Source organism: Myxocyprinus asiaticus, chromosome 1, assembly GCF_019703515.2.
Source record: "Myxocyprinus asiaticus isolate MX2 ecotype Aquarium Trade chromosome 1, UBuf_Myxa_2, whole genome shotgun sequence".
Lineage (NCBI taxonomy): Eukaryota > Metazoa > Chordata > Actinopteri > Cypriniformes > Catostomidae > Myxocyprinus > Myxocyprinus asiaticus.
This window is the reverse complement of record NC_059344.1, coordinates 29,565,216-29,588,159: the sequence shown is the minus strand read 5'-3', so window position 1 is coordinate 29,588,159 and position 22,944 is coordinate 29,565,216. Positions and strand designations below refer to the sequence as shown.

The 22,944-nt window shown below is 38.4% G+C and overlaps 1 protein-coding gene across 1 annotated transcript in view; it reads left to right on the top strand.

Moving 5' to 3' along the window:
- The window catches only part of LOC127445134 (immunoglobulin superfamily DCC subclass member 4-like), a 96,483-nt gene that overhangs the window by 26,794 nt on the left and 46,745 nt on the right, over window positions 1-22,944 (top strand). Inside the window, exons 2-3 of the mRNA XM_051704953.1 lie at window positions 8,201-8,509; window positions 15,970-16,129. Coding sequence (XP_051560913.1) covers window positions 8,201-8,509; window positions 15,970-16,129 — 469 coding nt within the window. The remainder of the gene's footprint in view (window positions 1-8,200; window positions 8,510-15,969; window positions 16,130-22,944) is intronic.

Below are 22,944 nucleotides of genomic sequence, written 5' to 3'. Positions count from 1 at the left end.
AAAAGTATTTGCCTTAGTTATTAAATCCCCAAATCTATGAAACTGCATAATGGGGTTCAGCTGGACTAGACACACCCAGGCCTGATTACTGCCAGCCCTGTTCAATGAAATCAACACATAAATAGAACTTTTTCAGCAGCATAAATTTGGCTAAAAGGTTTCACCCAGTAACACACTATGCCAAGGTCGAAAGAAAGTCCAGAAATGATGAGGAAATAGGTGATTGAAATACATCAGTCTGGGAAGGGTTACAAAGCTATTTCAAAGGCTCTGGTACTCCAATGAACCACAGCGAGAGCCATTATCAACAAATGGAGAAAACTTGGCACAGTAGTGAACCTTCCCAGAAGTGGCCGACCTTCCAAAATTCCTCCAAGATCACAGCAACGACCAGGAAGTTACAAAAAAGCCAAGGACACATCCAAGGAACTGCAGGCCTATCTCACATCAATAAGGGTCACTGTTCATGACTCCACTGTCAGAAAGACACTGACCAAAAATGGCATCCAAGGAAGAGTGGCGAGATGAAAACCACTGCTAACCCAGAACAACATTAAGGCTTGTCTGAATTTTGCCAAAACACACCTTGATGGGAGAATGTTCTGTGGTCTGATAAGTCAAAAGTGGAACTGTTTGGAAGAGATGATTCTTGTTACATGTGGCGTAGATCAAACACAGAATTCCACAAAAAGAACATTATACCTACGGTCAAGCATGGTGGTGGTAGTGTGATGTTTTGATGCTTCAGGGCGACTTGCAGTAATTGAGGGAAACATGAATTCTGCTCTCTACCAGAAAATCCTAAAAGAAAATGTCTGGTCATTAGTCCGGGAGTTGGAGCTCAAGCACAACTGGATTATGCAACAAGACAATGATCCAAAGCATAGGAGTAAGTCCACCTCTGAATGACCCAAAAGAAGCTAAATTTAAAGTTTTGGTGTGGTCTAGTCAAAGTCCTTACTTGAACCCAATTGAGATGCTGTGGCAGGATCTTAAACGGGCAGATCATGCTCGGAAACCCTCCATTGTGGCTGAACTTTGCAGTTCTGGAAAGAAGAGTGGGCCAGAATTCCACCACAGCATTGTGAAAGACTGATATCCAGTTATCGGAAGCGTTTGCTTGCAGTTGTTGCTGCTAAAGGTGGCACAACCAGCTATTAAGTTTAAGGGGGTATATAGGTGTTGGATAACTGTTTTGCTTCAATAAAAAATGTATATATTTGAAAACTGTATTTTGTGTTTACTCAGGTTGCTTTTGTTTTATGTTATATCTCGTTTAAAGATTTAAAACAATTTAGTATGAAAAATACACAAAAATAGAACAAAATCAGGAAGGGGGCAAATATTTTCACAGCACTGAATGCTCTATTTCTTGTACTTTCATTTTTCTTCCTGCTAGAGGCATCTACACTGTTGCTAATCTCTGAGTTGACCCATTGGTGATCTTAATATCTTCATTTATTGAATTCTGCAAAGGCTTTGTCTTCTAAACTAAATGTATTAAATCTCCATCTCCCTCTTTCTTCTGCTGCTTTATTTTGTTTTTTCTGTTCACATCTAATCTTAACTCAACGTGCATGCTATGACCTATTTACAATCAACAGGTGATTATGATGGGTGACCCACGACTATTTATATTAGGGATAACGTTTACACACCGTCTATCCATAACGGATAGAAGTAATAAATAATATTAATAATTTGCTCCTGCTGTGCTCAGATGCAGAATGCAAAAATTGTGTTATTGTGCCACACATCTGAGGCCACACATTCGGCATCCTACCCGACACAAACGCTTGTTCATACACAGCTCTACATTTGTCCTCCTATTGCTGTGCTGGCTGTAGTGCCCAGTCACCCAATAGCTAGTAGGGCTGTCAATCAGAGGTACTCCACATGCATGTGAGCGTGAGATCTATAGAATACATTGTTGTCTTTTGTTAGACATAGTGTTTCATGTGTGGGACTGACATGACATGATTTAAATAAAGGTCTTAAAATATACGTTTTATTTTTAAACAAACAATGCAGTAGAGTGTACTGAGATTTCAATCAGTGCTCAAACATTTCTTCAACATGTCCTTTGAACATATGGTGTGAATGAAAAAAAAAGTTTCAATTTATAAGTTTCAATTATACAAAAATACTGTGTTTTTAGAAACATTTAATTCAGAAATTCATGTTCAGTTTAGGGCTTCGAAATTGTCTGAAGAATGGGTATCATAAAGGTCTGCCTCAACTTTGCAAGTATTGAACAGCTTGTTGTTTGTATGCTTTCGCAGCGATGTGTTCTTTTCTCAACCAAAAAAGACAAATAATATCTCTGAAGGACATCAAAATGTTCAGAGATGAGTTTTTCTGTGCTCCTAGTTCATGGTCAATTTTTGTGTTATATGTTGTAACACTTTACGCAAATGCAGTATGTGGCGTTGTGAATGATATGAGGCAATGTCCAAGAACCTGGAAAAAAGGTGTCACTTTTCTTTTGTGTTTTTTTTTTTCAACAAGGAAACTTGTATGTGTTTCATCAACCTCAGGAGGTCAAATAAATATTGTATTAGCTGTTTTATTTGCTATTAATTTTTTGAGGTTTGCCATTTTTGCAACCCTGTTACCAAAATGTGGGACTAAGTCTAAATACAGATTAAAACCCTAATTTTTGAGTGAATTTGTTAATTTCTTGCAATAAAGATTAAACATAAAAATGTAACAGACAATATTTATTAATCAAATCAAATAATAATAAAAATCTAAATAATAAAAAGATATGCCTGAATGAATAAAAGGACTGCAAATTTCACCTAAATTAAGTTATCATATAGTAGGGGCTAGTTTAGGACCAATTGTTGCTTTGTGATCATTTATAAACTTACAGTATATTTCTCATAAATTAAAGTACTTATATATACAGTTATACACACACTAATTGCAATTTAAAAAGCCACAGGTGTGGGAAATTTAACTTTAATTGCCATTTAAACCTCTGTGTGTCACCTTGTGTGTCTGTAACAAGGCCAAACATTCAAGGGTATGTAAACTTTTGATCAGGGCCATTTGGGTGATTTCTGTTATCATTATGATTTAAAAAGGAGCCAAACAGCTATGTGATAATCAATGGCTTCATATGATCACTATCCTTAAATAAAAGGAAATAAAAAAAAAAAAATCATGATCAGTCATATTTTCAAAATCAATGCCAACATTTCAAAATTTCTGCCAGGGTATGCAAACTTTTGATTTTATTTAATTATTTTGATTTTATTTATTTTTTTCATTAAAACTACATAGAGTAACAGGATTGTTGATTTTATATAGAATGAATTCATAATATTTTGGAAGAGATCATAATTTACTAGTGTAGTAAAAATATTTTTCTTTTCCTTTGTGATTTAATAAATGCATCAGACAATTAAAACGTACAAATACATAACATTTTGATAATTTATTATCTTATTCAAGAGAAATCCTTAATAAAAAAATGTAAGTATTATAAGGCTATGAATTGGAAATGAGTATGAAAGTCTAGCTTAGAAAAGTTGCTTTTGATTTATGTACATGATTAGTGTTTTTCTCTCAAAAAAGTTCATAGGTTTCATGCATTAAAAACAAAATATATATTTTTATATTATTTATATTGTATGGAAAACAAGTGGCATGCTTTTTCCTCAAGGGATGTCAGATGTGAAGAGTGTGGAAAGAGTTTTACTGCAGGTCTCTCCACTGCCGCAGTATGTTGCGTAATCACAATGTGTGTATTTGTTTAGTCATATCATGAGTGGTTCATGCCTTTGGTAATGCACACAGTCTACTGCTGGTTTCACTGTCTGGAATACAGTTCAGATAAAATGTTGTGTGCTACCCATGAGCACTCTCTCAACTTCACTGACACCAGCGCTCATATGCAGAGGTGATAATGTACTTGAATATTGTGAAAGATGAGGCTGGTATTGTGTAACGGAGAGACTTGCACTATGGCAAAATCTGTTGCTTATTTAACTTCATGAGGTCTTCTTTTTGGTAAATGCAAATGTGTGTGTCTTTTGAGCTGCTTCACTAAATATGGGACCCATAAGTAACCATGCTCATACACTCTGCTAGTGATCAGCTATGCTGTGATGCTGCTCTTTTTACTAGGGTTTAGTATTTTAAACCACTATCAAAATAGAAAGGTTCTGGGAAGGGTTGCACCAGCTGTGCGTAAGTTAGGACGTAAAGTTCACACTAAGGGCTTAGTAACTACTAGTTAGTTTGTAACTAAGTCAGTGCTTAATTTGGTTGCACCACATGTTCTTAAGGCAAGACTTAACTAGTAAGTCGTAAGCTCTCCATAAAGTAATGCGTAGTCGCATAATATGTTGTTTACCTTAATTGATACAATAAGCAGCCTTCAAATTTGTACACAAGTATTAAAAAGCTGTGTATTTCAGTTTGATCTTGTTACGGTTGATGTTCAAACCTTGTTTGTTCACGTAACTGTCAGCTGTAATAAATTAAATCCCCATTAAAATATGATACGTTATAAAAGTAGATTTGATAAATAGAATATTTGCCAATATTTGCCAATATATTGTTTAAATAACAATATATAGGAACTGTATCTAAAATAAATAAGGGGTGATAATTAAATACTAATACAACAGGCTGGAAAAATAGACATTCATTCATGTTAATATCCTATAAATATTTGGAATGTGTTGAAACTTGACGTCGGGCGATGCACCCTGAAAACTGCACAGTTAGATCGGTTTCATGATGAAGAGCTGCTTAAAAGTAAAAAATGTTCTCTCTCTCTCTCTCTCTCTCTCTCTCTCTAGTAAATGTCAACATCATAATGTATGTTGAAAGGATTGACGTCTGTCACGCAAAACATGAGCTCATTGATGTCATAAAATATCAGTCTGCTTTTTTATTCCAACCGTTACTCCTGGTCGGAGGCTTCCGTAAATATTTAGTTTATATGTAGGGTTATGTCATACCTATGTTTAATGGTGCAATGCTCAAATATTTAGTAGTACGTAAATTGTGACTTAGCGCCCATTTACACCACAACTAGGCTAAGTTTTAACTTACGCACAGCTGGTGCAAACGGCCCCTGGTACTTTGCACAGGATGATGCTTAGAGCTGGTGCTGAATTTAGTATCAGGAATGGAAAATGCTGTCAGTGCTTGGAAACTCTCTTACAACTTCATTGATGCCCAGCTATCTCTTTGCATGGGCACAGTATCATCAGTGATGATTTGATTGGATCTCTGCCATGAGACTCCCCACTGGATTGATCAGAGGAAGTCCTCAATAGCAGGGGTCCATTGGGGTGAGAAATCGCCCTCCTGTAAGTTACAAACATTGCCATTTCTCAAACTCAGCAGGGTCTCATAAAGTTGGTGTGTGTTTATGTGTGTGCGAGAGAGGAAGGAGATCCAATGGGCAATGTCTCATTTTAAAGGAATATTTTACCCAAAAATGAATGTCCTAATTTATTCGCTCTCATTTTTTTCCCCCAAAACATATGACTTTCTTTCTGACACAACAGGAGATATTTTAATGAAAATGGCAGTGGATATTGCCTCTTTTTAAAGTTTAAAAAGCACCCAAAAGTAGTCCACGTAGTCCAAGTCTTCTGAAGACATGCAATAGATTTCGGTGAAAAACAACCTGAAATTTAAAGGGATAGTTCAAATTTAAAGGGATAGAAGATTCTCATCATCTACTCACTCTCATTCCATCCCTGATGTGTTTGACTTTCTTGTTCTGCAGAACAAAAATATATTTTAGAATAATATTTCAGCTCTGTAGGTCCATTCAATGCAAGTGAATGATGGCCAGAACTTTGAAGGTCCACAAAGCACATAAAGGCAGCATAAAAGTAATCCATAAGACTCCAGTGGTTAAATCCATGTCTTCAGAAGCAATATGATAAGTGTGGGTCAATATTTAAGTTCCCTTTTTACTCTCAATCTCCACTTTCACCTTCACTTTCTTCTTCTTTTGTTTATGGTGATTCACTGTTTTCATGCATATTGCCACCTGCTGGGCAGGGATAAGAATTTATAGTAAAATAGGACTTAAATATTGATATTGACCGTTTCTCCCCCACACCTATCATATTGTTTCAGAAGACATGGATTTAAACACTGGAGTCTTATGGATTACATTTATGTTGCCTTTATGTGCTTTTTGGAGCTTCAAATTTCTGGTCATCATTCACTTGCATTGTAAGGACCTACAGAGCTGAAATACTGTTCAAAAAATCTTTGTGTTCAGCAGAAGAAAGAAAGTTATGCACATCTGGGATGGCATGAATGCGAGTAAATGATGAGAGAATTTTCAGTTTTGGGTGAACTTCTTGACATCTCATGTGCATGCAAGAACTATTTTTTTTTTAGCATTAAACAAGACACTTTAAGCATTTCCTCAGAAGGATTTGTTCTTTTTGGTAACAGTGGTGAGCCACCTGTTTTTTTTTTTTTTTTTTTTTAAGTCAAATAGAGTCATCAAGGATATCAGAAACCTTGGGATGCTTTGCCAAAAATATTGTCTGGGAAAGCTCAGATATCCTTAAAGGAATATTCCGGGTTCAGTATAAGTAAGCTCTATTGACAGCATTTGTGGCATAATATTGATTACCACAAAAATTCCAACTCGTCCCTCTTTTTCTTAAAACAAAAGCAAAAATCGAGTTACACTGAGGCACTTACAATGGAAGTGAATAGGGCCAGTTTTTGGAGGGTTTAAAGGCTTTAACAGAATTAATACTTCTGTTAAAAATTGTGTATTATTTGAGCTGTAAAGTTGTTTAAATCATCGTTTTTGTGATATTATAGGGTTTACAGCTTTTTGTCATCATGGCAACAAAGTTGTAAAATTGAATATAACAACACAGAAAAGCATATTTATATCTTGTGGCTATACTCTTTAAAACGGTTTACGGATTGGCCCCATTTACTTCTATTGTACGTTATTGCCTCACTGTAACCCAGATTTTTTTTTTATTTCTTTTTTTTTTATTGAAAAAAAGAGGTACAAATCAAAATAAATTTTTGTGATAATCAACACTATGCCACAAATGCTTTCTATTGAACCTAACTTTATTGAACCCGGAATATTCCTTTAATGGCTTAATGAGATTTAATTGAAGTTTGAATAGAAGAGAAGTAGCGAGAGGACAGAGAGGCGCTGTAAAGGGGATCTGGGGTGACTGTCTATTGAACCCATCCTGCATTCTCTCCCTAAATGTTAATGGCTGTTGAAAGTAGGCCAGTGTCTGAGTTATTTTGCGGCACAGATCTCTCGTACCTTTGATGCAGGACTGCTCACTGTGGCCAGTGTTTTCATTTTTCTCTCAGATCCACGCGCAGATGCACACATTTGTTCTCTCGCTTACTAATAAGGTCTTATTTGGAATGGTGCTGACCCTTTTTGAGCCTGAGGCTTAGTGGCCTTATTTTCACCTATAGTCAGAGGTAGGTGATTGCACTCAGGGACCCTGCAGTTCTAGATTTGCTGAATGTATTAGTCTCGCTCTGCCACTCTGTTCTATCTGCCTTATAAAGTCTCACACGTATACTGTATCTCTGCACTGTAGCTTTCATCCGTCTGGCTAACAATGCTGTGTGTTTTCCATCTTTTTGTGTACTAGCATGTCAGAGCTGCATTTGCTGGCTTGACACACACACACACACACACACACACACAGGGATGCCGAAGGGTCAGCTTCCACTTTAATCTAGGAAATAATTCCATTTCCCATTAGTGTAATTAATTGGGAGCTTACTGCAGCACAAAAACACTGAAGACCAATGTGTGCTAAACGTGTGCACGTACAGTGTGTGCACAGAGGGCGCTGAAATAGTGTTATGGCTGGCCGATTAGCATAGTCGTTATAAAATGATTGCCTCTCGCTTGACATGACTGACAAAGGGAATGACTGACAATGGGAATAACTCTGTTCTGCAGGGGCTTTTTTGAGTGGAAGGCAAACTGCCTGTCCAGATTGCTTTACACTGCTGAAAGATTTCCATTGTACATTGAAAGTAATATATGATGTATGTATGTCCTTCTTTCCTTTCTTTTTTCTTTCTATCATTTGATCATTCGTTAACCCCCCCCCCAACCTAAGGCTGTATACAGCTTTACCAGTCTCACATCTGTGTCTCTTTCTCTCCCCCTCTCTCCCTCTACGTTCTCTCACTCACTAATTAGAGAAGCCTGTGTCAGTTGAACTAAGCTGTGGTGCTGGTCCAGTCCATGTGGTTCTGGAGCCTGGTGACCCTCTGCTGCTGGACTGCCACTTGGGGGCCAGTGAGCCCCCACTCAACGTGACCTGGCTGCGGGATGGATTGGTCCTCTCTGAGAGCCAGACCATCCGGCCTCTGCTCAATGGCTCCCTGCTTATCCTGCCCTCCTACATGAATGGTCAGGCTTCAGCAGGTGTGGAGGGAGGGTACAGCTGCCTAAGTACCAGCTCTACAGGAACCTTGACCAGCCGGGCTATCACCCTCCATCTTGCCAGTGAGTATGAATGTGTAGCCCGAAAAAGCTTTTCTACTCTGATTCAGCTACAGCAAACACCAGCTGTGGGTGTTAGGGAGCTCAAAGAACCAGCCAATCTTCACCACGAGTTAGTTTTTTAGAGTGCTTTCATACTATGTTCATAAGAATTCTGTTGTGGTTCACAATAACCAAAATAAAAGGAATCCTTCATAACTTTTAACTCCGAAGTGAACCTGCATAATCGCATAATGCATTTCTCATAGCTGCTTGTCTCCAGACACGTGGAGAGGGTGTGGTTCTAGGGGGCTTTTTGCTGTATTGCCCCTCCGACAGAGCAGTGGCGTAGCCATGGGTGTTCCAGGGTGTGTAAATGCCACACAAAATGAAAGCTTGCACACCCAATTGAAATGACGTTTTGTTTTTCCCACTTATTAGTAGGATGTAGTGGTGTAAAAATTGCATCAATATTATGCTAAAACTTCGATGCATTGATTACATAATTTAATGATCAATTAAAATGACTATTAATTCCCAATGTAACACAGAGGCCGTCTCAGACAGCGTGCACATTCTCCCTTTAAATTAAAAATGTTTAGGGCTGCATTTCCCAAAAGCATCGTAAGCCTTCTACGATCCACTTAGGCTTACGATGCTTTTGGGAAACGCAGCCTAGTTCGGATTTCTGCCTCACTGTTTTTTTTCCGTGTGTCTATTTAAGCAAAATATGTTAATTAATGTTCTTTTCTTCTCCAATTATGATATGTTATGCATATTGTGGAATATTTGGGGAATACACTTGGAAAGGTAGGCGATACTGTACTGTACCTTTACTCATGATCACAATAAGTCCTTAACGTGTTAAACGCCATTATTAAGCTTTTAAATTTTTTATTTTACCATGCTTGATTTAAAGATCAGACTTACCTGCCTGTATAGAAGATGGATTTCATTTATATTTCAATTATTGGTTCAGTAAATATTTCTGTGATATGTAACTCTATTAGGCACAATCAGTAGTCTACTTACCGTCTGTTTGTGTTAGTTTGCATAAAGTCAGACAAGATATTATCCTTTAATTATATTGGCTCAATAATTAATGTGACAACATTATTATTTTTCTTTTTTTACTATGAGCCAAACCTCCCTGTACTCCATAAATACAAAAAATGTACATAAAAAATGTAAATCTTAGTTGTGCATTCTTCTATTCAACACAGTTGTGGATAAGAAATACATTCGGAATGCATTAAGTTTTTGAACTAGTGAATGTATCCTAAACCCAGGTGTTTTTTGTTGTAGTTTTTTTTTTTGTTGTAAATTTTCCTGATTAGTGCAAATTATCCCACCATTTATATTTTCGTCTTTATCATATTCTGGAAAAAATATGAATACAAAATAATTGAATTAATTTTTTTTATGCGGTGATGGCTGTGTGGCCGAGTGACGTCTGTGGAGAGCGAGGCTGAGAGAGTGAGTGCGGTAAGGTTTGACACCTGTGGGAAATCACCTCTAACAGCTGTTTTGTGTTTGTATTGAGAGCGCAGAGGGATTTAAAAGGGCAATCCAGACTGCCGGAGGGGAGAGAGAGAGAGACGCATGCAGCAGGAATCGTGTGCGCCTTTCATGTTGCTGAAAAGCATATATTTGTGTCAAATAAATTTACGTTGGATTGTTTGCCTGGCTCTTGCTTCCGCTTTCATAAAAAGAGTCACAAACCTGTCACATTGGTGCTGAAACCCAGGAATCGAAGGAGGAAGAAACGGCATCATGGAGTCCTTGCTGCTGGCCAGAGTAGTCAAGACCCTTGTCAGCATCCACCAAGCCCAGCATCAGGCTCTACTTGAGCTATGCGTAGAACAGGAGCAGCAGTTCCAGGCACTGTTCAAGGCTCAAGTGGAGGACTGGCAGGTGCTACGGAGCTTTGTACACCAGGATTCATCTTCGGCTGCGACCCCGGACCCACCCACTCATGGCTGTGCCCAAGATGGGACCTCAAGATGACCAGGAGGCTTTCATCGTGCTCTTTGAGCAAGTGGCCAAAGCGTAGAAATGGCCGAGCATCCAGTGGGTGTCCGCCTACTGCCGCTGTTTCCCGGGGAAGCCCAACTCGTGTCCCATCAACTGCCGGCCAACAATCTCCTGGTGTATGAGGATCTGAAAAGAACCATCTTGGAGCAGGTCGGCTGTAGCCCAGAGCAGCATTGCCTGCGCTTCCAGTCACTGATGTTGGGGGAGCACGGCCATCCGTTCGCCTTCTCCCAGCAGCTCCTTGATGCCTGCAGAGGGTGGATGCTGGCTGAAGATCGCGACGCTGAGGAGCTGCTCGATCTGGTGGTACTGGAGCAGTTCATCAACTGGCTACCAGAAGGGACAGCGGAGTGGGTGGAAGAGGCGGTCCAGCTAGCTGATGACCATATGAAAGTGTATCTGGGGCCCGGTGAGCTCTTTCTCTCTCTCTCTCTCTCTCTCTCTCTCTTCCCTCCCCCTCTCTTCCCCCTCATCCCATTCCTGTTCCCCAGAAATGGGGAATTCCTTTACCAAACCCGTTCCCCGGTCCCGTGGACCGTTCATCCTGCTGGCTTCCCCTTACCCTCTCTGTTCTCCCCCACAGGCTGGTGAATCCGCTGCCACTGGTGTGGGTGTGAAGTCTGGGCTGGTCTGTTGGAGTTGCGGGGCATTTCCACCACCTTCATCGTGGGACATTGGTCCGGGTCCCCCACACACCACAGGCCACCCCCGATCGAAACTGATTATGAGGTTAAACGAACTGATAGAGGTGGAGCACGTCAGATTTACACCTCAATCTCAAAGAGGGAGGAGCTCGGATCGGAGGTGAACTTAAAAGCCACAATCGAGTCACCCTGGTCACTTGCGGAGACCAGCTCTAACCATCACAAGTCACGGAGGTTGCCAGGTTGCAAGGAGAATACTCAGACATGTTCTCGACTCTTCCCAGTCATATGAAGATCGATACAAATGACCCCAGGGGTAGTGGTATGCAGCCGTCCCTACTGATTACCTGAACACACCAAAAAAGTGGTCCGGGAAGAATTAAAGGCCATGCTGGATATGGGGGTAATAGAAGAATCCCACAGTGACTGGGGCCAGCCTGGTGGTGTTGGTTCCGAAGATTGATGGCTTGGTCCAGTTCTGTGTGGATTATAGAAAAGTCAATGCGGTGTCTAAATTTGATGCGTACCCGATACCTCGGATTGATGAACTGCTCAATCGGTTAGGTGTGGCTCGCTTTTATTCGACACTGAATTTGACAAAGGGATATTGGCAGATCCCCTTAACTCCCATGTCCCATGAAAAAAACAGCATTTTCCACACCGTTTGGCTTACACCAATTTGTCACCCTTCCTTTTTTTTTGTTCGGGGCCCCGGCTATGATTCAGCGGCTCATGGACAGAATCCTCAGACTGCACGCCGCCTTCACTACTGCAGTGACAGGACGGATGGCTCCCCGGCCTGAGTTGGCCGATGGGGGTATGTGGTGATGGGGGCATGGTGAGCGACGTCTGTGGAGAGCGAGGCTGAGAGAGTGAGTGCGGTAAGGTTTGACACCTGTGGGACATCACCTCTAACAGCTGTTTTGTGTTTGCAGTGAAAGGGCAGAGGGATTTAAAAGGGCAATCCAGACCGCTGGAGGGGAGAGAGAGACGCAAGCAGCAGGAATCATGTGCACTTGTTGCTGAAAAGCACATATTTGTGTGTCAAATAAATTTACATTGGATTGTTTGCCCGGCTCTAACCTGTCACAATTGACTAATTATTAAGCGTAGTTTTTTGATACATTAACAAACAGGCCTAGAACCTATTCTATGGATAAAAGCGTAATTAAATAGTTTTACATTTTATAGTGCATATTTTATTGCATTAAAACGTGTAACAGGGCTAAAGCTTAATTATTGAAAAAACAATTATGTCACACACTTAGATTAAACTCTATTGTATTTAGACTACGTTTCTTTTTTTTTTAACATAAACTCAGATGCATACCATCCTCTCTATCTCTCTGTCACATTCCATTGGGTGCCTCATTTTGCTTGGCTGGAACTGAGTCTTATTCTTACCTTGTCAGTTCAAAGACTCAATGTGCTTATTGAAAAGCCTGAGAAAGGGAAAAAGACCAGACTCCAACCCCTTATTCCTCTTCCTCCCACATCTTTTAAGTTCGCCCACTAGACGATAGAGACCATTTCCTTTAGTCATTATGTATTTCATTGGCCATGACTCTGTCTACCTTCATTATGTCTGTTTCATTAAATTTTTTCTTATTTCTTTTATGAAGATAGTAGGCTAATGACCCCTGCTATCTCTGGTGTAGACACTGATGAACATTGCAGTTTTAGAGAAAGAGAGAGCATGTCATGGCAGTCTAACAGGAAAATGTAAAACTGTATATGCGATAGAAGTTTTTTACAGAAGTATTTTAATTATCCAATAAAATTTACTGTAAACAATATCACACAAGCAAGAGTGCTGTTGTAATCACATCATTGCTGATATGTAGTACAACAGCAAAATTACTAGTATGATGTTGCTTTTTATTACACGACGCTCTGGACTACTCTATTCTAATTGGTCAATGGTGCCATCTAGTGGAGTAACAACCGAACATCCTGCGGTTAAGATGTATCAGACCGCTCATTCGGGTATTGCGAGTCACCTTTTCTACTTCTCGGATCACTGTGCGATCTCTACAAGTAAGCTAATAAAATAATTTCAATGCAAATTAATGTTTCATGTCCATTTATTTACTTATTTGGCAAGTAGTCTTGTAATAAGCTGGATAATGAGAAGGAAATTTCAGATGATCTTTATTTACAAAATAAACACCAACAGAACTACGCAGTGACCAGTTATTTTGACTGTTGTTTCTCCACTAATGAAAGTTCCAAAAGTAGTTCCAAACATAGGTTAAATGAAGCCAGAGCACACTGCAAAAATATTTTTCTTAAAGGGATAGTTTACTCAAATGAAAATTTACTCAACCTCGTTTATTTCAAACCAATTTTACTTTCTTCTGCTGAACACAAAAGGATATATTTTAAAAAAGAACCCAAAAAGTTTGATAAAAGTAGTAAAAATGCGACTTGTGCATCATGAATTCAGCGAAAAGTCATGTGAGGGGAGACACTGGCTCTGATTAGCTATAATTCGTTCAATACGCTGTCAGTCAATCAATGCGATAGTGCCCGCCTCTCATGCCCTCCATCATGGCATGTCTCTGCAGATCGCTATGAATGGGACGAACTGATGGAAGTGCAAAAACTATTTGCACAGAAAACAACTAACTGACATGGACAACAGCACTTTTGGTCACGTCCAAATCAAAATGAACTTAAAATGACTTGAAATCTGAAACGGTATTTGAGCGACATGCTTTTTAGTAAGCACTCACTCTTAAAGGTACAGATCCGTGCCATCATGAACCCTGTTTACCAAGGTGTATATGACGGATGATCCAAAAATTAGATAAAAATAATAGGTGAACAGATGAAATATACATGAAATATGCTTGTTGCTGTATTGTTGTAGGTATTGTTTTTGAGGCAATGAAAATTAATAATTATAAAACAATGCATACACTTCATGAATCTTTGATTTGACTTGATTTAATAGTGTTAAAATAAACTCACAAAAATAAGTATTTCGTGCTTATTTACAGTGTAAGTTAAAAGGTATTTCATATGCCTTCCTGTACAGAAATCTGATATATGGTCATTAACATATACTGTATAATATGTACTGTACATAGCCTATACAGTTTTGATAATAAACTGATTTAAGGAAAATATATGTTACATTTAGAACAACAGCCATTTTTATTATTTTATGTCATGTCATGTTGCATTTCTAAGCAAAATATGTGACTTTTTATATTATATATTTTTATGCAGGCCTACTTTTTCATATCATATGTTGTGATAAATCAGATTTCAAATTTAACCTGAAAGCTATTTAAGTGTCAACTGGAACTGAAATAAGAATTTATAATGGACAAAAAAATAAAATAAAAAATAAATAAAAAGAATGCTGAGATGGCACTCTGCCTCATTTCAAAAGTCCACCACACACCACTGCTTCAGGGTGAGTAAATAATGACAAAATATATATATATATATATATATATATATTAATTCCTTTAATCAGAATTTTTGTCTGGTTTTCCAGTAAAATAGCTTCAGAAGTTTAAGTGCTCTCACAAACACAGTTATTTCCACTGTCTCACACACACATGATAATTCTACTGGTGACTGCTTCAGTAAAAAAATCTCATGTTTTTTTGTGGAGTGTGTTTGTTTTAGACCACATGCTGAGTAAAAGTAAAAAAAATTCAGTGTTAATATTTAACAGGTCTCAGCTGCACTGTCTGCTGGATTGTTTAGTAACTTTTAGATTTGAACTGGGTTTTAACCTGTGCTGTATATGGATAGCTGCTTCACTGGATAATCATGAATAGCCTTTGAGAGTTTTGTGTCAACAGTCAATACTCTCCCTTAAATAAATATATTGGCCCATTCAGAATCTTTGTATTCTTGGGATGATAGATGAAATGAGTTCCAGGTATTTTTGTTACGCTATTGTTGTCTTTCCATTGAAATCCTCTTATTAAAAAAGGATAAAGGATAAGTGCAAATAATTGATTAACATGCAATGTGAGGGACTACAATTATTAATTTTTATTAATTGCTATTTAAAAAATGAACAATAAAAAAGATGCATATAATATTTATATTACTCTATCTTATCGTTTGCATGCCGATGATCACCCTTAATTTTTAGTGACGTGTGCCTAAGGTTATGATCCCTGGCATAGACTGTATTAAAGGGATAGTTCAACCAAAAGTCAGTAACCATTCACTTTCATGTAATCTTTTTTTTCTTCAATAAAATAAAAGTCATTGGTTGAGTTTCACGAAACAAAGAAAGTAATACAGGTTTGGAACAACATAGGAGTTAGTAAATCATAACAGAACTACAGTATCCCTTTAAGAATTCAAAGTGGCTTTGGGTAGAAGACATTTAGCGTCAGATCAGTGTTTAAAACACTTGGTTGCTAGCATAAGCATGAAAGTGTGGTGGTAGCAGCTTAAATTAAAAGTTTGTACACCTAAATCAGGTAAGATATATATATATATATATATATATATATTTTATTTATTTTTTTTCTTTTATTGAATAACATGAAGTATCATGTCACTTCGCTCTATGCATGTGTCTGAACATGAGATCCTCTTGCTCAGTGTACTGTGGGGTTAGGAACTGTGTGAGTCTGGCAGATGTAGCAGATCAAAGTGAATATTTTCAAAGCACAAAGGCACCAGAGCAGAGGTCAGGGGCCCCCTTGCCTTCTCTTTACTCCCACCACGTGGCTACATTGCTTGTACTTCTTATACAATAAGTGAATGTTATGCATTCCCTGTTTCCCTTCTTGGTCTCCTTTTTACTTTCTTCTCTCTGTCTCTCAGGCTTGTCCCGTTTTCTTCAGGATCCTGAACCTCAGGTTGTGCCTGTAGGAGGCACAGCACGGTTTGAGTGCTATTTAGATGGCATGCCCACCCCAAGGATCACCTGGGAGAAGAACCAGACACCCCTAACTGCACCTGCTGAACCTCAAGAGCTATCAAGGTAAATGGTGTTGATATTTGCTCTAGAATTTATGGTTAACATTCTGATATTCAGATATGAAATCATATACACAAAGGATGATCTAGCAAGTGCAAAGTTTGTCCAGCATTAGAAAACATTGTTGCTATCACTGTATAAAATAAGATGAAGTCTTGCATTGCTGTAACTGAGTGGGAGGGCTTGCACGACTACTCATTTTATTAATTGACTAGTTGGCGGGTCAATATTTACCTAATGTAAATGACTCAACAGAACACTGTGCAGCATCAGTGGTTTTTGTTGTCGTTAATGGAGAGTGTACGACTGGAGATGGTGTCTGCGCAGCTGAGACGATGTGGGTGAGAAATGAATGCTCATAGATCTCTATTGCTAGATTCATGCTGCCTGCATGGTCATAAAAGCTGCAAAAAACAGTCGCTTATAGTTCCCTTTTCACAAACGGATGACACATTTCATCGTATTCAGCAGCGGAAATCTAGCAAATGTTATTATATTTTAATTTTTTAATTTTTTATTATTTAGTGTAAATTTATTACATTATTCTTTGTGTCATGTTACCCTGGAAAAAACAAATAATAATTTAAAAACACTTGTCACCTACTCCTCTCATGTTTCAATGTGGGTTTCAAATACAGTTAAAGGGACAGTTCGCCCAAAAATTAAAATTCTCTCTTCATTTACTCACCCTCTTGATGTCACAGATGTGCATAACTTTCTTTCTTCAGCACAATAGATTTGAAGAAAAATATCTCAGCTCAGTAGGTCCTTAAAATGCAAATGGATGGTGATCCGACTTTTAAAGCTCCAAAAATCACAGACAGTCAGCAAAAAACGTCATTCATATGACTCCAGCGGTTAAATGAATGTCTTTTAAATGACATGATCGCTTTTGGTGTGAAAAAGATCAATATTTAAGTACTTTTTAACTATAAACCATAGCTTCTGGAAAGAAGTAGTGTACGCATTCACGAGAGCGCTGAGTTCATGCGGTCTCTAGTGTGACGTATTCACGTTGGCATGTTACAGACATAATTTCATGTTCTTCTCTTGGTTGAGACATCAAGGATAAGCATACAAACACACCATTGTGAGTAAACGAACAGATACAAATACAGATATAAACCAAAATCAACGAAGCTTCTGTACAGCATTCCTCCGTCTCAGTTGTGAACAGCGCTTCTCTTCTAGGTGTGCTGCACGTGCGCCACTTCTCGCGTCTCACGTCAATGCAATTACGTCACATGCGCATAACGCTGCTGACCGGAAGAATGATTTGGAGTTAAAAAGTACTTAAATATTGATAATTTTTTCGCACCAAAAAAGATCATATTGCTTTAGAAGACATTAATTTAACCGCTGGAGTTGTAACGATGACATTTATGCTCACTGTAATTTTTGGAGCTTCAAAAGTCTGATCACCATCCACTTGCATTTTAAGGACCTACTGAGATATTTTTCTATTTTTCTTCTAATGTGTTCTACTGAAGAAAGAAAGCCATACACACCTGGGATATCATGAGGGTGAGTAAATGATGAGAGTTTTAATTTTTGGGTGAACTATCCCTTTAATAAGGGAGTGACAGTAAATTTGGCATCTTTCTTCTGATTGCCGTAATCCACCGTTCTCTTTTTTTTTTTTTTTCTTCTTCTTCTTTTGGAAATTTTGGAAATGTAATAGAGGATTATTAATTTTGCTGTTGAAGCAAATGGAAACGTAAAAATAATATTTGCTGTGGTCTCCCATTCACCACTGTAGTACCCTGCTACAGTTTACTTCTGCGTTCAAAACCCGGAAATGTGAAAAGGATCCATTTTGGCTTGTATGTAAACACTTCAAACTAAGTCAGACCATCTTAAGTTAGACTCACTTATGATGAGAGGATGCTGAATAACTTTCTGCTCTGTGCTCACTTAATTTTTACTTTGTGTAATTCAAATTATATTTGGTCGTTACAGTTTACTATACAAAGCTAATGAAACAGATACACAGGGATGCAGTTTGTGGACAGAGGAATTTTCCTTCTGCTGTTTGCATGTATTGAACAAGCACAACTGAAATTCACATGTGATCCACAATTAGTTGACAGACCCAGTGCATTAACTAGTAGCAAATCTGATTGACTAGTAGCCTCCAGGTAGTACAGATATTAGAATTTCCCAGCACCAGTGGGATTAATTTAAACTCTATCCCTGTAGTAAAGCTAGAAGCTGCCCAGCTGTCCTCCAATTATGTGTCCTTTCTCTTTGTGATATGCCCAAAGGTAAAACCATTAGACTAGATATGAGACTATAGTGTCTGTGATGGTAGTTCTGCATGGACTGGCACTGTGCTTCCTGATGGGGCTTGATTTACCATGGACATAATGTAGCATAGCTCGACCACCTCTCAGGATGACCTAGTACATTAACCTAATAATTGTACATTTGTTGCACTGAAGCAGTAAATGGCTAGACAAGTTATAGTTATTATAAAAGAAAGTGGAACATAAAGAATGGTGGAAAGAAAAATATTAAAGGAATAGTTAACCCAAAAAAAAATAAAAAAAAATTCTGCCATCATTTACTCACTTTCATGTCGTATCATGCCTTTATGATTTTCATTTTTCCTTGGAACACAAAAGGAGATGTTAGGCATAATGTTAGCCCCAGTCACCATTCACTTTCATTATATGGAAAAAAAGATGCAATGACAGTGAGTGGCGATTGAGGCTTACATTCTGCCTAACATCTCCTTTTGTGTTCCACGGAAGAAAGAAACCATACAGGTTTGGAACAACATGAGGGTGAGTAAATGGCCGCTTTTCCACCATTGGGCCGAATGCATTTCCACTGGAGCATGGTTCGGCACGGTACGATTATAAACCGTTCTTGGCCTGGAATTCTCAGCACGGTTAGTTAACCGTTAGCTCAACCACACTGGTAGAATGGGTTTAGTACATCGCGACTCGTTTAGTGTCATGATTTTATTATGATGGTTTAACTAGTAGTGTAGCCTACATTTATTTTTCTTCATGCCTTTTTCATCAGGGAAGTAGATAGCTCATTTAAACTCAAAATACATCTATATATTCTCATATACTATTTTCATATAATACATATAATCGTTTGTCAATAAATATCCTTTTAAGCTAGTCTGGGAACTTCTACCTTTCTGCATGTTCGTGTCCGATGGTAAACACAAGCCCTCAGCAAATGATGGTAAACCTTGTGCCTTTTTTTCTTTCCTTTCCTTTTTGCAACATAGTCAATGGCTTGCTGTTTGTTAGCAGAGTAAAACCAGGGAAAAAGGCAGTCCTAAAAATTGGAATATGCGATCATCCTCCATAGCTCGCCAATGTTTACCTCTCACATGGATCTGTTACATATATGCTACTTATTTCACGGCACCACAGTGGAAAAAACAAAGTGTAACCCTGCCAACTGGCCCGGATCAGCACGGAAAGGTTTTGTGACAAGAACTGTTCAGCTCATGGTGGAAAAGCGGCTAATGATGACAGAAATATTCATTTAATATTAAAAAAATGTATCAACAAAATTCTAATATAGAACGCTTTTTTGTGTTGCTTTAATATCCATTTAATTCTACCGAAGTATATTTTGTAGATTTCTAGATAGTAATAATAGTCATTCAGCAGATACTTTTTTCCAAAGTAATAAATGACACTTTTTACAGGGACAATTATCCTCAGGGACACAATGGTGTGATGGCTCATCATGGTGCTCTTCTTCTGGATACTGAGCCAGCTACCCTGTTGCAAGAAGTTTGCTTTGCACGTACTACTGCACTTAATGTAAAAAAAATATATATTTTCAGATTTCAGATTGTTTTTTTCCTGTGCTAGCATCTTTGCTACTACAGCCACTGTGCGAACTTGCATTCCTGTACTGCAGATGTTAAACTCTGTATGACAAATTGTTTGCTCATTTGTCTCATTTGTAAGTTGCTTTGGATAAAAGCGTCTGCTAAATGAATAATATAAATGTACATGCAACCTTTTCTTATGGCAGCCATGTATTTCTGTGCCTAGCCATTTCTGTATCTAGGTTTACTGAGTATACTGTCCTTTTAATGCCAGAGACCATAGCGTGTTACTTTGCCATTTTGAGTTTCCCAATAAATGATACAGTCATGTTTCATTTTCCCATGCAATGTGGCTTGCAGTGTTACTTTGGTCCCTAGCTGTAGCCAGTGGAGGTTACTAGAAGTTAGTGGAACTTCAAGACAGTAAACATTCAGCGCACAAATTAAAATGATGTCCTTGTGTGATTATTAAGCCGTGAAGGCTGTGATGTAATGAGATGAATATACTGTATAGTTTGCATGTGCAGCGCATTTCAGATGAGGGAACTTGTGTATGTGGAGCGGGTGTTGTGCTGAAGCCAGTTGCTCATACCTTTTATAGCTCCTTGTCTCATACATGGAAAACACCATCATGAGCATTGTGCGCTCTTATTGTAGCAGATGACAGCGAGCAGAGTGCTAATTCACTTGTAACTTATGAGCAGGAGTGGTTTTTCTGTTTTTACTCAGTAACTCTCAAATAAACTTACTATATAAGCACACACAAAAAAACACACTTGCACACAGAGACATGTGGCTGGTATGCAGCTGCAAACACAAGACACACAATTTAAATCACAGTCACGTTCTCAGACACAGCAAATGGACGTTAACATATTCTCATATTAATGTCTCTCTTTCCCCATCCTGGTATCCTTGGGAAGCATTGCAATTTAGAACTGATGCTTTGTCTGCTTTTGCTTAACATGTAAATCAATTTCAATTCAATTTATTTGTATATCGCATTAAGCAATAGCTATAGCTTTACAAACAATAGAGCCTTAAGATCCCCAGTGAGCAAGCCAAAGGTGACAGAGGAAAGGAAAAACTCTAAGATGGTTGGGTGGGATGAGGATAAAACCTTTGGAGAACCAGACTCAATCCTCCTCTAGCCTACAAACATACAGTATACACATACTTCACACACTAATATTAATTAGACCAGATGTAATCCACAGAATATTTGTAATAATATTGACTAATGAGTTTGTGGTTCAATTAAATACAATGATGGTAATGAATGATTTTAGTAAAGTACTCCAGCCGATAGGAGTGATGCAGGTGGTGTAGGACAGACATTGGTTATGGCTGATATTGGATGAAACTCTGTGATGCAGATGGGGCACAGGTTTGGGGTTGATGATGGGCCGGGGCTGGATCTTGGCATGACAGGAACTAGTGAATTGTGATGACGTTGTAAGCAGGGACTGTCAGATCATTGAACTGGAGTTGTTAATGATCCCACCACCTGGACCATCACCAAACCAACACTAACTAGCATGAAGCAGCCTGGACAAGCATGAGAACAGCATGCTGGTTGAAGGGATAGTTCACCCAAGAATGAAAATTCTCCCATAATTTACTTTCCCTCATGCCATCCCAAGTGTGTATGACTTTCTGTCTTGAGATTTTTAGAAGAGTATTTCAGCTCTGTAGGTCCTCACAACGCAAGTGAATGGGTACCCAAATTTTGAAGCTCCAAAAAGCACATAAAGGCAACAAAAAAGTAATCCAAATGACTCCAGTGGTTAAATCTATATCTTCAGAAGCAATATAATACGTGTGGGTGAGAAAAAGGTCAATATTTAAGTCCTATTTCACTATCAGTCTCCACTTTCACCTTCATTTCGCCACCTACTGAGCAGGGAGGAGAATATATAGTAAAAGAAAAAGACTTAAATATTTATCTGTTTCTCACCCACACTTATAACATTGCTTCTGAAGATATGAAATTATCCACTGGAGTTTTATGGATTACTTTTATGCTGGCTTTGTGCTTTTTGGAGCTTCAAAATTTTAGTACCCATTCACTTAAATTGTGAGGACCAACAGAGCTGAAATATTCTTCTAAAAATCTCAATTTGTGTTCTGCAGAAGAAAGGATGAGAGAATTAAAATTTTTTGGTGAACTATTCCTTTAAGCTGGCCTTTTCAGCAGGGTAATAGGGTCTTTGACGAGACCTGATGATATCAAGAGGTAATTCTACCAAAAAACATGCAGAGCAATTCCAACAAAAGTATTTTAGAAGGAAAGAATTTTGACATTGCAAAAAGGACAGAACATTTTCTGAAAATGTCTCCTGATTGCATCATTTCATCTGAGGTATTCTCAGACGAATGTTTCTCCATATTTGGCAGTAACTTTGTGTGACATTTAATGTCATCATTTGAAATGTATTGTCTTGAAAAGTTTGTCATTGCACCTTCATACAATATGAGGACTGTTCACTGCGCTCTAAGAACACTGTAGCCATTTGGAATTACAAATGAGAAGGAACTTGAAAAGGGAGGCAGATTGTTTGGAAACCTGCCTCCCAGGATCATTCCCTGTCTGCTTCAGATACTTCCTTTTATATCCACAAAAAAAGCGTCTTTTGTATGCGCAGCCCTTCTCCATATTAATGAGTACACACTCGCACACAGAGGCACATTAGCCGTGCATTAATGCATGCTGTCATGTTCTGGCGGCTGCTGCAGTCACTCTCTAATTTACATCCCAAGCACAGCTGAGACAGTGCTGTTGGAGGTGTAGCTGTGTTGTGGAGTTGTCCTCAGATGAACTCTCTTACCCCCAATGAATTCTAAAACATTGAGTCACGTGCACTAGATTTCTCCCCTAGATAGACACAGATGCACAAATTCACCCAACCTTGGTCTTTGTGGCCTTTCTGCCAGAATGTCTTGCTCTCTGGATCGCCAAGATTAATGGTTTATAATATAGTTCTGAAGGAAGAAAAAAAGGTGATTCAAAAGT